We start from the raw sequence: 16,111 nt of genomic DNA, 5'->3' as shown, positions 1-16,111 counted from the left end.
TGTTTGGCTTTCTGCTTCCATGCTATTTGTCAACTATATGTCTCTATCTGTCTTTCTAACAAGGACAAGATTCCAACCAATAACCCCAATCTTGCAACTAATTCTTCATGGCAGAGACCTCTGCCTGCATGGAGCTTTCTTTACTTCACTGAAGCCCTGTATTGATGAGTCCACATAGAGTGCTTGCATGATGTAGACAAGAATTAGGATCACATACACCACTGATCTCAGAGGGGTAGCCATGTTAGTCTATAACTTCAAAAACAATGAGTAATTCTGTGGCATGTTAGAGACTAACCAAAATATATAGTATCAAGAGCTTTCATGGGCTAAATCAATGTCATCAGATGAATTGGAGTGGAAATAACACCACTGATGTCAATGACTGCAACTCCGCTGAAATCTATGGAAATGCTCCCACTTATTTTAACAGTCAGTTTGGGCCCTAGATGTATATAGTGTATCTCTATTTGTATATGTGTTAATTCTTCTTGGGTGTACACCCTTCTGGGAAAACATTAATATTTAAAAAATAAAGTAAACTTTAAGTTAATTTTAGTGTTAATGACATATCTATAAAGGAACATCTATATCATCATGGGACAGATACAGCCTTGTTGATGGCTTTGCGAACTTCCCTGCTCTGTTCTAACAGTGTGCCCCAACCCTGACATGAAGGGACCAGCTCTAGCAGAGAAAAGGTACTATAGTTAAGTGTCTGTGTTGAGTCAATTGCTACCCTTTCGGCTGAGACTGCCAGCCAGGATGTTAATTAGTGCCATCTGTGAGGATGGCTTTTGTGTTGTGAACACCTGTCAACTAGAAAATATATACTGAGCCCACAAATCATTTCTCATTCGACAGCCAGCATGAAAAATGACTTTCCATCACTGATGATGCCCTAGTCTGTGTCTGAATCAATGATCTAGATGGGAACATACCTATATTCTGTTAAAACTGTCAATCCCCTAAGCCTTACAGTATCCTAAAATACCTTTCTTAATGGAAGTTACCATATATAGTCGGATACCTAAATTTTCCATGGCCTTCGTTTTTTCTGACTGAGAAAACAAGACACAATTGCTTTTGTGTTAAGAATTCTATGTTCAAAACAACATTTTAAAGACATTTTCATATAGCTTGTTTGAAAAAATCAGCTCTTTTGAATTGGTTTTAAAATAATGTTTTATTAACTCAGAAAATCTGCTGTGGCATACTGGGACTGTGGGCTGTATAAATCAAAAAGCAGGAGGATCACAGAGAAAAATAGAAGCAACTGGCACAAATGAACCCAGTGTGCCAACTCATAAATGTGAAACCTAGGAGTATTGCTGAAATGGCAGGTGTGGACGTTAGATGAGTCTGTAGAGCTGATATAACTCATGAGACTGCCATTTATGAAGCTGAAAAAGCTTGATTCTTTGTGAATGTAATAACACTGTAAGTTCATGTATTTTCAAGAAGAAAGTTCTCCTGAACAACTTATCTACTCTATTTCTCACAAGCAAGATTTTTGTCAACATCAATCAATGTAAATAATTTGCTCACCACTTTTTTAAAAAATATTAGTGTGGGCAATGCAAAAAAATTCCAATCACCACTTGTTTTTCCATTTGTTTCTGTCCTTAAATTTGATTTTGACAAAATATACATTGAATTTCTCTGCTTCTTCTCCCCTACCACCAGACTTCAGAGATCCCATATGATGTTTAGTGAAGCTGGTTGGATAGTGAAAAAATAGCTTGGTGAATATATTTGTGAGTACCTCTCAGATACAAATCACTGCTCTTAGTTAGGCTATACTATTTATCATTTGCCAATGTTCTTATAATCACTAACATATACTCATGAAACTATTTGGAAATTCTGAAAAGTTAATTAATTTGTATAGGCAGTCCCCAACTTACAAACAGGTTATGTTCCGAACACCTGGTCGTAACTCGATTTGGTCGTAAGTTGGAAATACCCTTAAATGCACTGCCCGTGCTGTTCAAAAATCTTGACGTACATTGTTCTCAACTCGAAAATATTGTAATGGAGTTAATGGGAGGTTGGTTGTAAGTACGGATGGTCATAAGTCAGTGTGTTCGTAAGTTGGGGAGTGGCTGTACTGGAATTGCCATTTTCACTATTACAAATCCATAATTCTCACATTAAGGAAGTGGCACTCCACCAAACATACCATGTGATCAGTTATATTGTGAATTGTAAATAAGTAGCTCCAGGAAGCAGAAATTAAGAATTGTTTCTGAATAATTTTTGAGCAACACAATGTTTACATTTATCATAGTTTGGTTTAACAAATTCCATTCTCCATTTCCAGTATTTACTGCCTTTGTGCATTTAACAGAAATGAAGTTCCTCTTCATTAAATATAAAGATCTAAAGTAAAGACATGCATCTGATGAAGTGGGTCTTTGCCCACAAAAGCTTATGCTCCAATAAATCTGTTAGTCTATAAGGTGCCACAGGATTTCTCGTTGTTTATTCAGATTCAGACTAACACGGCTACCCCTCTGATAAAGATCTAAAGGTGCTTCTTAACCCATCATTCCAAACAGTGTAATATCTTTAAACTGCAAGCTATTTTGTAGCCCAGTGGCTCTCAGCCAGGGGTATATGTACTCCTCTGGGCAGACAGAGATCTTCCAGGGGTACATCTATTCCTCTAGATAATTTCCTAGTTTTATAACAAACTTCATAAAAAAACACTAGTAAAGTCAGTACAAACTAAAAAATTTTATTTGTTTATCCTGCTCTATATGCTGTGCACTGAAATGTAAGTACAAGATTTATATTCAAATTGATTTATTTTATAATTATATGGTAACGACAACATAAAACACTTTTTCAGTAATAGTGTATTCTGACACTTGTATTTTTGTGCCTGATTTTGTAAGCAAGTCGTTTTTATGTGAGGTGAAACTTGGAAGTAACACAGGATAAATCAGACTCTTGAAAGGTGTACAGTCATCTGGAAAGGTTGAGAGCCACTGTTCTAACCCTTCCAAACTATCATAATGAGTTCTCTACTCTCAAGTTTATTATACATGCCGAAAGAATGTTACCCTTTGAAAAGTCCAGAGTGATACAGCTTCCACCCTTTTACTAGTAACTGGTTGTGGTTGTAGGTTTGAGTTTTTGTGAATCCCCACTGTGGAGAACATGTAACAGTTATGGCCACAAAGTAAAAACAAAAAACAAAAAACAGAAATGAAGCTAAAAGCCCACATTCTCTTCTTTGAACTTAAAAAAACCCTGTATAATCATGACAAATATTTAATTAGTTAATATTGAGCCTTATAGACTATAAAGCTGAAAGGGATCACTGAACTTCCCTGAATTAATTCCTGTTTGAACTACAGAATGCTTTTAGAACCGTGATTTTCAATCTTTTTTCATTTATGAACCACTAAAAAATTTTGAAGGTGGGGACCCTCTTTGAAAATCTTAATATGGTCTAAGTTGAAAGTATAAATTGAAAACCACTGGTTTAGAAGAACTGTTCAAGGAAGATTCCGCCACAATCCTTGGTACGTTGTTCCAATAATTATCCTCATGATTAAATATATGTGCCTTACTTCCAGTCTAAATTTGTCTAAATTCAACTTTCACCCATTGGATCTTCTTACACATTTTCCCCCATTAGATAGAAGAGCCCTGTATGATCAACTTCCTGCTACCCATAGGTAGCCAAAGACTGTTATGATGTTATCCCTTAACCTTCTCTTGGTTAAGGTAAATAGATTGAACTCTGTGAGTTTCTCACTTTAAGTCATGTTTTCCATTTCTTTAATCATTTTTGTGGTACCTTCTCTGAACCATCTCCAATGTCACAAACATTCTTCTTGACCTGCGTATATTTAATGTTAAGCATGTTCTTAAATACACTTTGGAATAGAAATGTTTTTCTGAATCAGCCCTAAAAGCTAAGAGGATGCATGTGCACATTAAAATAAAAAAATCTGTACACTGAAGGTTCCTTGAAAAAATAGCCTTGAAAATGCTTTGCATCTATTATATGGCTATACAAATTTGCATAGGCAGATGTGTTATTTTCCTGATGTGCAGGTGTGTTCATCTGAGACACATAATCAAGCAAAATTACTTGCCCTTTTCTTGACTGGCTAGCCTTGTTTGTCAGTTTTACTACTAAGTTATTTTTCCAGTGGAATTATATAGCCCTTTGAAATCAACTGTTAGAACTAATATTATAGTAATTTGTACCTTTGTACAATATTTATGTATTCCTGAAAACAGTGTTGCAAAAGTCAGATAATCCATATCTTCGAGAGATCTATCTCCCATGAATGTGCAGGTATTTTGTACAGAAAAATATCATTATAACTAACAGAAGGTGCATATATCCTGTACTCTGTGGGAGAGTAAACCTCTATGTGTTCAATGAACAGAAGAATGTGCTCTCATGGACTACCAAAAAGACCATCTACAAACTGGATTGCTTTGCTAGTCCTCATTGTCACTATATACCAGATGTGATAAAATAGTTAGAAGACATTTTATATAGTTAATACATTTCTGCGTATAGTTCACAAACTTCATTTGGCATTTATTTCTGATCGTTATTAAAAGATAGAATAATATGTGCACAATGACATTGTTTATAGGCATCTGAACTGTTCTAGGCAGCTATGTCTGAAGGTAACATGTCAGGGAATAGGAATTTCAGTAGAGTGGCTTAGCATATCAGAGAGAGACTATGGAGACTCTGATTTCTAGGATACCTATTGAATCCAGACTAGGTCACTTCTACCCAAAGAACCTGCTCTCGAACAGCCAGTTAATGCTTATGTCAAATGAATTGGTGATCTAATTTCATTTTCTTGTGGCCAGATTCTATAATGATCTGAGGGGGTTGAGGGGCCAAAGATTGATTTGACATGGAAAGTGAATGGTTGACCAAATAGCAAGAATGGTCTACTTATGTCAGAAGCTCTCTGGAAAATAAGTCTGATGGATGTTTGCACTCATACTGCCTGTGCATTTTGTAAGAAATGTGTACACTTTTCAGAGTCCTACGTAGAGGGTGGTTCCAAGACACTATGCCACAACCCACAATCTCCTCAAGCATGGTGTGCACAGGGGTTGCATATATGGTACATATGGCAAGAATAGTATAGATTATGGTGCAGCTCTGGGGAGGGGGATGGAAATGTGGTTCTGAACATTATTTACCCCTTCATTACCAGAGGAAGCAAATATTAGTAAATATAGGCAAATATAAGTAAAAACATTGTTCCTGAGCAGTAATTTTACCTTAAAAGGGTGAGTGAGTGAGGATTTTCATACTGTATAAATTGCTGCTCCATAGCTCTTTTGGAAAATAACCCAACAAATATGTACTAGTGCTACTAAGTATAATTTGTAATTTAATTGGGGGGAGGGATAGCTCAGTAGTTTGAGCATTGGCTTACCAAACCCAGGGTTGTGAGTTCAATCCTTGCAGAGGCCATTTGAGGCAAAAATTGTCAGGGATGGTACTTGGTCCTGCTGTGAAGGCAGGGGACTGGACTCAATGACCTTGCAAGGGGTCCCTTCCAGTTCTAGGAGATAGGCAATCTCCATTAATTTAATTGTCTTTACAGACAATCTTTAGAGGCAGTGTGTGTGTGTGCACGTTTCTGTATGAAAGAGCAAAACAAAAAAGAGAGAAAAAGAAAATGATGACAGCTGAGTAATACAAAATTGATCCCTTGATGCTGGAGAACATTTATCATGCTGTGAAACAGAATTAGTTCAATATTTCTAAAAGTATCATCCTGGATATCAGAAAAATATCCAGCAACAAGCACCCCCTTATCAGTAAATAAGGTATTTTAAAAATGGATAGCTAATTAAAAGTTCTCACATATGAGTGAAATTGCTACCATGAAAAGTCTCTCATATAATTTTTTTTTAAATACTAACATAACAAATAACAATAATAAGCTATTTTCTACCCAAGAGGAAAGAAAACTCCCAATAATGTTAATGGGAATTACATATGCACATGGAAGTAGAATAGCTCCCTCAAGGGCAGATCTACCAATGGCGTAAACTGGTATCGCTCCACTGAAATTAATGTAGCTATGACAACTTACACCAGTTGAGGAGCTGCTCCTTACTGTGTATTTTCACTCTGATCTATCACAAAATATAATCATGTCTACCAGCATTCAAGATTTTTAGTATCTCAGATTCCATCCTGTACATCAGGTTTTTTTTTTTATCTGTGACAGGGCACAAAATGAACTGCAAATGTCAGGTCATTGTTCTCTTCTCTAACATTTTTCAAAATTGCAGCACTTTCATGTTTCATATGTCCAGGTTAATCCAAATCACTTTTGAATGTGACATTTGCAAGTCTTATTGATGATTTCTTTCTTTCATGTTGGTAATACATGTTTTGAACATTTTACATTTGACCAGACCTATGAGCAAAAGTTACATATTTAGTACATTAATTTAAAGGGAATCATAAATCAGATTTACATCTGGATGTTCTTGAATAAATGTATTAACCTATGTGCTGCAATGAAAAAAATCAGGTTGGTAATTTAGTTTGTAAATTCTGTGTTCAGTGGCATGAGTTTACTGCAGCAAAGTCAACAATAACGTATTGAAAAGGCTTTCCTTTTGTATAATTTAGCTGATAATATAAATGTGGTGGTATTTGACAGAAATGATGGTCTATCTATTAACCAGTGCTTCCAGTTTTAAATAGTGTGATGTCACAATTCCTTCACTTATTAGTTTAAAGTAAATTAAACTGATTGAATAAAAATGCTCTCCATATAGTAATATTTTTATTTCTGTTCATAGAGTAGTAGCACTTTACTGAATATTAGAACTACATGCCTGTCAAATAGCACTGTCCTCTATACATTTACTTCACTAGGAAACATTTGTGTAAAATATATTAGAGCAATGCCTCTGTGTATAGTCCAATAAATTAATTTATACTATTAATACAGAACAGATATCATGCTAAATCCTGAAGCACTTGTTTGATTTTGACTCAATTACTACTTAGGCAAAACTCTCACTGGCATCAGTGATTATTCTACTTGAATAAAAACTAAACAACACTACAGGTTTTGTCTCACAGAAAATCTGTACACTTCATTACAGAGCTGGCTGGAATTTTCTCTTTTAGAATGATGTTTATACCATTATTAACTTCAGCTCTAGAGTCTTACATCAATTACCTTTTAAATTAGAAACGAGTGACAAGACTAAAATTGCAAGAAACAGGAATCCTTCCATGTATGAAATGTAAAAGGGACAGGCTCAAACCTAAAAATCTTGGTCGGGTATATCTAATTTTGCCAGTGCTTTCCTTCTGACATTAAATAAAGTCTACTGAATTACATCCAGTCTGTCATGTCAACACATGTTGGGATACTGCCTAACAGTTTATCTAGCACTAACTTCCCTGGCTGAAGAGAAACATTTTTCAGATCCCACAGTGATTGAGGGTGAGTATGGGGAGAAGTAGAAGAGGGGAGACCAAATTATTTTCCTTCTTTCTAGCAAGCTAGATAAGTAAGAAAAAACAATTGCTATTGGTATCCCTGGAGTGGAGCTGACTTGACTTGGGAAATATGCTAGTAGATAGGTTACCACAATCTAATAGTTCAAATTTGGAGTCAAGTACTGACTATCTAGTGGAAAACATTCCTTTACATGAGTCAGTTAGGCTACATCTACACTGCAGCGCTATTTCAGGATACCGGAGCTATTCTGCGTCTTTTGAGCATGCCCATTATTTCAAAATATAACAGGCTCACTACTCTGACATCCCTGTAAACCTCATTCCACGAGGCGTAAGGGATGTTACAGAATATAAATTTATTTTGAAATAAGTGCTGTGTAGATAGTGCCAAATTTTGAAATAAGCTATATTGAGTAGATTATTTCGAGCTACGGGTGCAATGTAGATGCAGGTAATTGACAAACCCATGTAGCACACCATGCAGTGTCATTACAGTTTGTCACTGGATTCCTAGGTTTGGGGGAAAGTACAGCTCAAAGGGGTAGGAAGGAAAATTGATTAACCTAGTTCTAAGTGCACTGCTTTTTCCACACTTACCTTCTGTGTGGACTGCGGATACATAGGTCCAATTGTAGCGTTTGACTATGTCAAGCATGGCCCTTGCTTGCAGAGTGTCAGATGGGACCACCCTCAAGAAGTATTTGTATAATGTTTTGTCGCTCAGGTCAATGCTCGTTGCAGAATAAGCGATCTGAGGGATGTCAAAGAGCTGGAGCAGGTTTTGAACTTGGATAGCAACAGAGCTAGAGCCTGGACCAATCACTCCAGCAATGGGTTTTTTGATCCTGCTCTGATGTTGGGGTAGGGAGTCAGGCACACATCGACTGAGTGCATCTTTCTCATCTCTGATGGAGATCAGGGAGTCTCTTATAAACTCAATGCTCTGCTCTAGTGCTACTGAAGAGTGCCAGCAGGAATCTCTGATTTCACTGCCCAGTGTGATGTTGGGCAGCAGGACTGGGTCTGAGTTAATTTTATCCAAAGTGTGAAACATGGCTTCTACTCTCTGGATGCCATATTGCTCTCTGATCTCCCCACACTTCCTCTCTGGCACTTTCTCAGCAGGTGGTTGGTGATGGACTGAGAAGAGGGCACCTATAATGACATCCCCATCCATTCTGGCAACCGAGCGCTGTGCAGAAGCCCCTGATAGCAGCAGCTTCCTGCCAGTGTTTTTGGGGAGGAGATCCATCTCCAGGAAGATAGCAGGGAAAAAGACCAGCACCACTCCAATCATTTTGTTACAGGATGTCATCCAAATGCAGGTTACAAACTTCATGGGCTCCTCCTGTCTGCACATTGTTGAAGGACATGAAGGAAATACCAGTCTCTCAGCTGTCACTTCTCAAGTGGCTCCAAATCCCATTGCAGCATAGCCTGAAACAAATGGCTCTAAGGTGCAAAAGGAGTCATGGTAGTACTGAGCTGTATCCTATTGAAACAGAAAGGAGAAATAAAACACATTTGTCAGAAGAAACTGTCAGAGCAACAATCAATACAATCATTTCATATTACAGGGATTTGGAGAAATAATTATTTTGTGTTCAGTTTGCATCAGAACAGGTTCTCAAATGTAAGTTCCAAGTGGAAATATAGATAGACACGTGTGTCTTTAAGACAAGGAGGTTGTTGCCAGTACCTTTTAAACGAATGACAAAACAGCTGACAAGTTTTAAAACTTTTGTTAGCCCGTTAATCAAATAAACATCTCATCATGGTTTCAGTGGTGGCCATATCAGAAAGGAGAGGGAGGTCTGACTTCCCTCGTTACCATTTAAAAACAGAATTTGGCTGTGTATACAATCCACTGTCAGAGAGAAAGAGAGGGTGAGATCCGCCGTTCCAGTGAAGGAAAATATCATTTAAAGGTCACAAAAAAAAAACCCCATTCCTGCTCAGATTAACTTTTCTGTATTTAAGGGGGTGGGAGAATCAACAAGAGACACAAATCTGAAAGCCGGGGAAAATACATATTAGTTACTAAGGCAACCGCAGCCCAAGTAGTGCTGTGCTTTCTTGGCACGCCTGCCTTGCCTGCAGACTTGGGGCACCCAGAAGTGCCGAGTCAGGCGGTTACCGCCGAAGTAGTCTAATGGGGGGTAAAGGTGATCGGCGGCGAGAGGGAGGCAGGAGGAGCGACTCCGGCCGGCCGCGGCAAGGCAAGGATGGCTCCGCGTTCAGAACCCAGGACAGCGCAGCGGAGAGCCAGACCCGTCTGCAGCCCGCCCTGTCCCTGTCCCTCCTGCCACGGCGGCTCCCAGACAATGCGAAGCGCTTCCCCCTAAACTTCTCCGCTTCTCGGCCTTTGTGGAGGCCACCGCAACCCAGGTCCCCCCTCGCACGCTGCCCCGACCTCTCCCCACGCCACACACACGCAGACAACCCCCCACTTGCAGCAGCCCATCCCTCCCGAACGGCTTCGAGTGCCTGGATGAGGTCCGGGAGCGGGGAGGTCTCTTGAGCAGCAAGCCAGGGCTTCGCCCCTCGGCTCTCTCCAGATGCAGAGAGGGGGTTGGGGGACCAAGGGAGCGGGAGATGCTCTGAAGAGTCACCAGTCCCGGTTCTCCCTCCTGGTCCTGTAGCCTCACACAAGAGGCGTCTCTAACTGGCCCGGCAGCCAGCCAGACCTGGTAGGTGTCGTCTGAGTGTCTTTTGTCTCGGTCTTTTCGTCTGCAGCGTTAGAGCCGAAATCTTGGGCTATTGGTAAGATTAAACTTAAGACGTACCTGAACCAGGGAGACAGTTCGCTCCTTCCTTGGGCAAAGCAGTCATTGGCAGCTCTCCTGCTAACAGGCGCTTTAGCACTAAGACAGTCAGATGGGAGGAGATGGGCTGTACGCTAGTGCCCTCTTTCTTCAACGCTGTTTTACCGCAAGAAAAAAAAACAGGTCATTCAAGGCTCATCCATTATCTCATACATAAAGATCAGTCATTTCTCCCCCTTCTTAATTTCTTTAGTTATTGCCTGGTTATCAAAAAGAAAGAAGGAAAGAAAAGAAAAAAAAAGAAATATAACCCAGAAAAATGCCTAGATGGAGGGTTGTGTTTTATCTGATTACAGCTACAGTCATTCATTACCTCCTTGTCACACCAACAAATAAAAACAGAGTATGATGCTTGGAAGGGAGGGGAGGAACCTGATTCCAATGTATTTGATATAGATAAATGTGCAAGTCTGACTCCTTAGGAAGGTTTCTTAATGCCCGCAGCTGAAATAACAACTAGGGGAACAAGATAAATCAGATGTGAAGAGAAAGAAATTGTGGTTAGAGTTTTCAGGTCAAGATGAATGTAAATCAAGCACGTCGAAGTCAGATTAAAATAATGCCAGACCGAATAATCATAATTCAGATGGCTTGCTTGCATCACCACCAGGAGTCTGGGGTGTTTTCGTTTACTATGTGGAAGTTAAAGTTAGAACACACAGCCTTCTGGGAACTCTGTAGTCTGTGGAGGTTGGACTGTGTCCTGCTTTTAAAAAAAGACAAGGACAAGTATTTAACTACTGAATGTGTTTCACTAGTTTCTTTTTCCTGTGTAATATTTGCTCTGTTTCCATTGGCACAGCTGATTATGTAGTATGTTGTGTATATATTTGTGAGGCATGTTCATTATTAAAGACCTAATAGAATTTTTATTAAAAATGCAACCACAACAAATCTTGGTACACACTTTTACCATCATAACTGATTATATACTGTGTTACCAAATTAGAAGGAAATAAGCTAAGGACTGGCAGAATCTTTGAGACATAGGCTGCTCTCCCTTCCAGGTATTTATGTGTACCCATGTGTGTGCACATACAAGTGTATATATACATTCACTCTCTACATTATGGGTGATAATAGGGGAAGCGTATATATACATTCACTCTACATTATGGGTGATAATGGGGAAGTTTCTGTGAGCTTAAGCTTTCCCAACTATCACCCCAATGTCATTACCTCACAGAAACTTCCCCTATTATCACCCCTATGTCACTACCTCACAGAAAATTACCTTTCCCCCTCACCCCCACTCTGTTCTAAAATTTGATTTGTCAATTTCACATGCGTTCACTTTTTTTTTTATTGTATCACTTTGGTATATATGGTTGTGCCGATTTTCTTCCATATATTGATCTGAGGAAGTGGGTCTGGCCCACGAAAGCTCATCACCTAATAAACCATCTTGTTAGTCTTTAAAGTGCTACATAGTTCTGTCTTTTGTTTTAGGTAGAGGGTTGTCATTTTTCTGACTTTCAGCTACTATCATTCATTATCTCGTCACACAAACAAACAAACAAACAAACAAAATGTTGCCCTGTTCTTCTCAACTCTCCTTTGGGTTCCTCCAGCTGAACAATCAGAGACCCCATAAATGCCAAAAAATGGGTTGTACCCAAAAAAGCTCATGATACCATCTACATGGTGCTGCTAGACTATTCGTTGTTTTTAAACTTTACCCAGACATTCACAGTGGCAATATTTCAGACACGGACCATGCCTGAACCTTATACAAATATTTATTCCTCTAATTCAGGATAACCCAGATCTTGCCAAGATTAGCCAACAGAACTGTCAAGTCCCATCACCCAGTCCTGTTCTCTGATGCTACCAGCCTGACTTCCTAACTCACCAGCACTAAGCAGTACAGAATAGTAGGGAGGTGGGCTGGTCAGCAGAGAGGATGGGTGGGAAACAGGGCCAGGTTCAGGCATGTGGAAGAGATGGGGCTATGGAGGGTTGGAGGAAGAGAGATCTAGGCTTTCAGAAGAAATGGCATTTGAGTTTTCAAGGGCAAAAAAAGACAGCAGCTCTGGTAAACTCTTCTAGTGCTAATGGCTAAGCACAGAGGTTCTGTACTTTTTCTCACCCCAGTCCTTCCACACAACCCTGGATCCTTCCACCTAGTTACTATAACCAGAAGCCTCTCCTCTCATAAACTCACCACATTTGAATGACTCTCCTTCCTTCATCACTGGTCACATACGTCTCTGGCTCCCCTCAATCTCCACTCTTCAGATACCATCATTGTTTCTTGATACCATATAGCCGCCTGAGGAGAGGAGCTGAATAGGACTGCCTAGCATTGCAGAGGGGCATGGATGCTGACCAAGGAAGTGGAATGAGGCATGTAAGACAGAGTAGACATATTGTGAATGGAGTTGTGCCAGATCTGGATTTTCCATTTTGTGATAGTCTGTGATTTTTAATTTATATTTTACATTCCAAAATGGGAAGAAAGCAACAACAAAACTCCTATACAATGTTTCTGAGAGGTGAGGAAAAAAACATGGGGTTGATCAAAATGTTTAATTTTAATGAACTTGAAAAAGTTTTACTCCAGTTTTGACTTTTATTTTTATGCTACATAGTATAAAATGTGAAAAAAATTGAAAGAAAAATTCATTTCAAAGGAGAAAAAATCAAAATGTTCCATTCTGAAAAGGTCAAACGGACGTGTTGCTTTTATCAGAATGCTCCTTTTTTACTTTGATTTCAAAGAAAAATTGTGTTGAAGTCAACATTTTTTGCTGAACTTTTTGAATTCAATGAAACCAAATTTTCTCAGGACAAAATTTACTGTTGCAAAATTTCTCAACAGCTCTATTGGGAAGCAGAGTTGTTGGGGCAGAGAGGGGGAGGTATTGACTTATGATATACCTGGCTTGGAGGGAGAGATGCTGAAGCAAGAGGAGCTTTGATGTGATTAACTTGTATGCCATTTGCCAGCATGCAGCTCCTCCTCTCTTTCTCCCACTATAAGATATGTCAGATTCTGTGTCCCAGTTGTGTGTATTCTCCAGAGAAATCATCAGTGAGCTTTGGAGCTTAGCTGGGTAGAGCAGTTCTGCTAAAACTTTTCCCTCAGAGGATTGTTTATTTGTGTTGCAGATATCCTGGATCCATTAGAACCCATTCTAGTCATTATGTGTCCATCTTTATTCTGGCCACCCCATTTCCCCCTTATTATTTACATAAGACAACTGGAGAATACATATGCTAGAAGATAATCTTTCTAGATATTTCCTTCTAGTAGATCCTCCAATTGTATATAAACCAAGGCTTTTCCTCAGCTTATATCAAGCAGACACGATGCTTTCCTACAAAACAGGGATTGTAATAATTAAATCCAAATATATTTAATATGTGCAATAATCTTCTTTTCCCCTTCAATAAAGCAAAGACTTATATAGTTTTCATTATAAAAAACTACATAGGCTACAGGACTTTGTCCCATCTCTCAATCAAATGGTCTTGAATTGTTAACTCAGGTCACATTACTTGCTAACATAACACATTTTATAATAAAAGTGATTGGTTCCACAGAAAGCCTATAGTTTGCTTTTGAGAGACTAGAAGCACCCGCTACTTGGAACTAATACATTCTCTTCCAAACAGTTCATTTTTGACAGATCCATCTTTTAAACTTGTCTTTCCACAAAGACCTCCCAAAAGGTTGAAAGATGTTATTCCTATCCATTAGACATCGTCTTAGTCTTGTAAAAAATCAGGATATTGTGAATATATTCCATGAGCATACGAAATTCCATATACTTTCTAAAATAAGCAAAGCACATATACCTCCTCAGAGATTCAGTCAGTGAGGAGCTGTCTATCTAGTTGTGAAACAACTGTCAGATAAGTATGAGATCCAAAGCAATGACAAATCCAGCAGGGAGGAACTTCTTGTGGAATTTTTTTTTTTTGCCACTTTCTATGGGCTGTGGAGTCCATAAAATAATGATTCACCCATGTTTTCAGTAGTTTCAGTCTCCAACTGGAATTACTGTCAATATTAACCAATATTTTAAGTTTCTGAAACATTTCTAAGAGAAATTAGAAATACTCTTCTGCCTTCTTTAAGTGTTTTATAACCATGTGAGAGAAAAAGAACAAGTGAATGGAATTTCTTCATGCAGAATGTGAGATGAGAGAATGGAACACAGTGTGCCATGGGGCTTTCCCCACAGTGAAAGGGAAGGCATCCTATAATCTATTTTTGATTGAGGCACACCATGTCATATCCAAAAGGCTAGTCTTCACTTTCCTGAGTCGCATGCCACTTGTCACAAAAGCTGGAACCTTAACTGTAAAATTTTGCAAATAAGAACTGGTCTGTTTCAGTACAGGCAGTCCCCGGGTTACGTACAAGATAGGGACTGTAGGTTTGTTCTTAAGTTGAATTTGTATGTACGTCGGAACTGGTACATATTGTAGGGGAAACTCTAGCCAAACATTTCTCCAGAGCTCAGTTTTATTCTCCCACACCTCACTTCCCTCAGTCCTTTATTCTCAAGCTGAAGTGTCTGCTGAGAAAAGCTGCTCCGCGTCTCCCTGGTCTGCTGGGGGGGAAGGGGGGACACTAGCTTTGCATCTCCCTGGTCTGCTGGGGAGAAGCAGCTAGTGCGGGGTTGCCTCACCCCGTTTGTAAGTCGGGATCCGATGTAAGTCGGATCCATGTAACCTGGGGACTGCCTGTATACAGAATTTGGAGGATTTAACTGTAAATGCAACAATTCTTAATAGTGTATGACAAGTGAGGTGATACCTGGTTCTAAATGGGGTTTCAAACCTTTTCTGTGCTTATATGACACAATCATTATAATACAATACATACTTACCATAAATCAACTGAATGCAAATCACCTAAAGATGATAGAACTTAACAGTTAAACAAGGTCATCTAACTTCCCCCTGATATAATCTCTTCAGAAAAAGCTGAAATAAAGAGTTTAATATTCTGGTCAAGTGTGAACAAACTCAAGCTATGTCAGGCTAAAGAGGAAAATTAATTTCAGAGTCAAGTGCCCTCCAATTTCAGATTTGAGGATTCCTCCATTTAGAATGCCTAACACCCAACCAACAAAAAAATCCAGTGGCTGTCAGCATCAGCAGCACAGCTGAACTCACCTGCAAGGTTGAAATATGCAGAGACAGAGAAGGTCTCTAAGGTATAGATGATCCAACTACAAAGATCAAAACTCGGACCAGAAATTGAATACAGAAATTCAGTGGAAGTCGGTAAAATCTATGAAGAATCAGTGTGAAACACTGTGATATAAATAGGCCGTTTTCTTCTCCATTAGCTGAAATTTCCCAGTGGTTTTCAAGGGTAGTCCTATATAAACTCATTGCAGTAATCCACTACAGAGGCATAGATAATAATGATAAAATTTGCATCTGAGAAAAAAAGTTTGAAATGTTTCTGCAAAATGTTGATGGGAAAAAAATACTGTTGGTCATAGCTGCTGTTTGGCCTTCTACCAGGAGCCAGGGATTCAATAGCATCCTTAGATAACAACCCTTAACAGCAACAAAAAAACTATGTCCGTAAGAGCTGAACTGAGCATTTACTCACAGACCACAGGAGGGAGCAATGTGTATCTGCAATGCTTTAGGAGCAGAGCAGGTACATAGTATTTTTGGAAGTTTCATCTATTGTCTGAAGTTTTCCCCATGACTAATCTCAGCACAGAAAAGAACAGATATGTAACAGCTGTTCTTTGCTTCCTTCCTTTCTCCACCATATTTAATATTTCACTTCTACATATGTCATTAAAAATTAAACAGA

General features: G+C 39.0%; 1 protein-coding gene across 1 annotated transcript in view; it reads right to left on the bottom strand.

The window, feature by feature from the left end:
- GRM1 (glutamate metabotropic receptor 1) overlaps window positions 1-8,979 on the bottom strand; it is a 227,535-nt gene extending 218,556 nt beyond the window's left edge. Inside the window, exon 1 of the mRNA XM_075924377.1 lies at window positions 8,093-8,979. Coding sequence (XP_075780492.1) covers window positions 8,093-8,855 — 763 coding nt within the window. The 5' untranslated portion in view covers window positions 8,856-8,979. The remainder of the gene's footprint in view (window positions 1-8,092) is intronic.
- Window positions 8,980-16,111: the final 7,132 nt, after the last annotated feature.

This window comes from Pelodiscus sinensis, chromosome 3 (assembly GCF_049634645.1).
Source record: "Pelodiscus sinensis isolate JC-2024 chromosome 3, ASM4963464v1, whole genome shotgun sequence".
Taxonomy (NCBI): Eukaryota; Metazoa; Chordata; order Testudines; family Trionychidae; genus Pelodiscus; species Pelodiscus sinensis.
The sequence above is the reverse complement of the archived record's forward strand: the minus strand, read 5'-3'. Positions and strand labels throughout refer to the sequence as shown.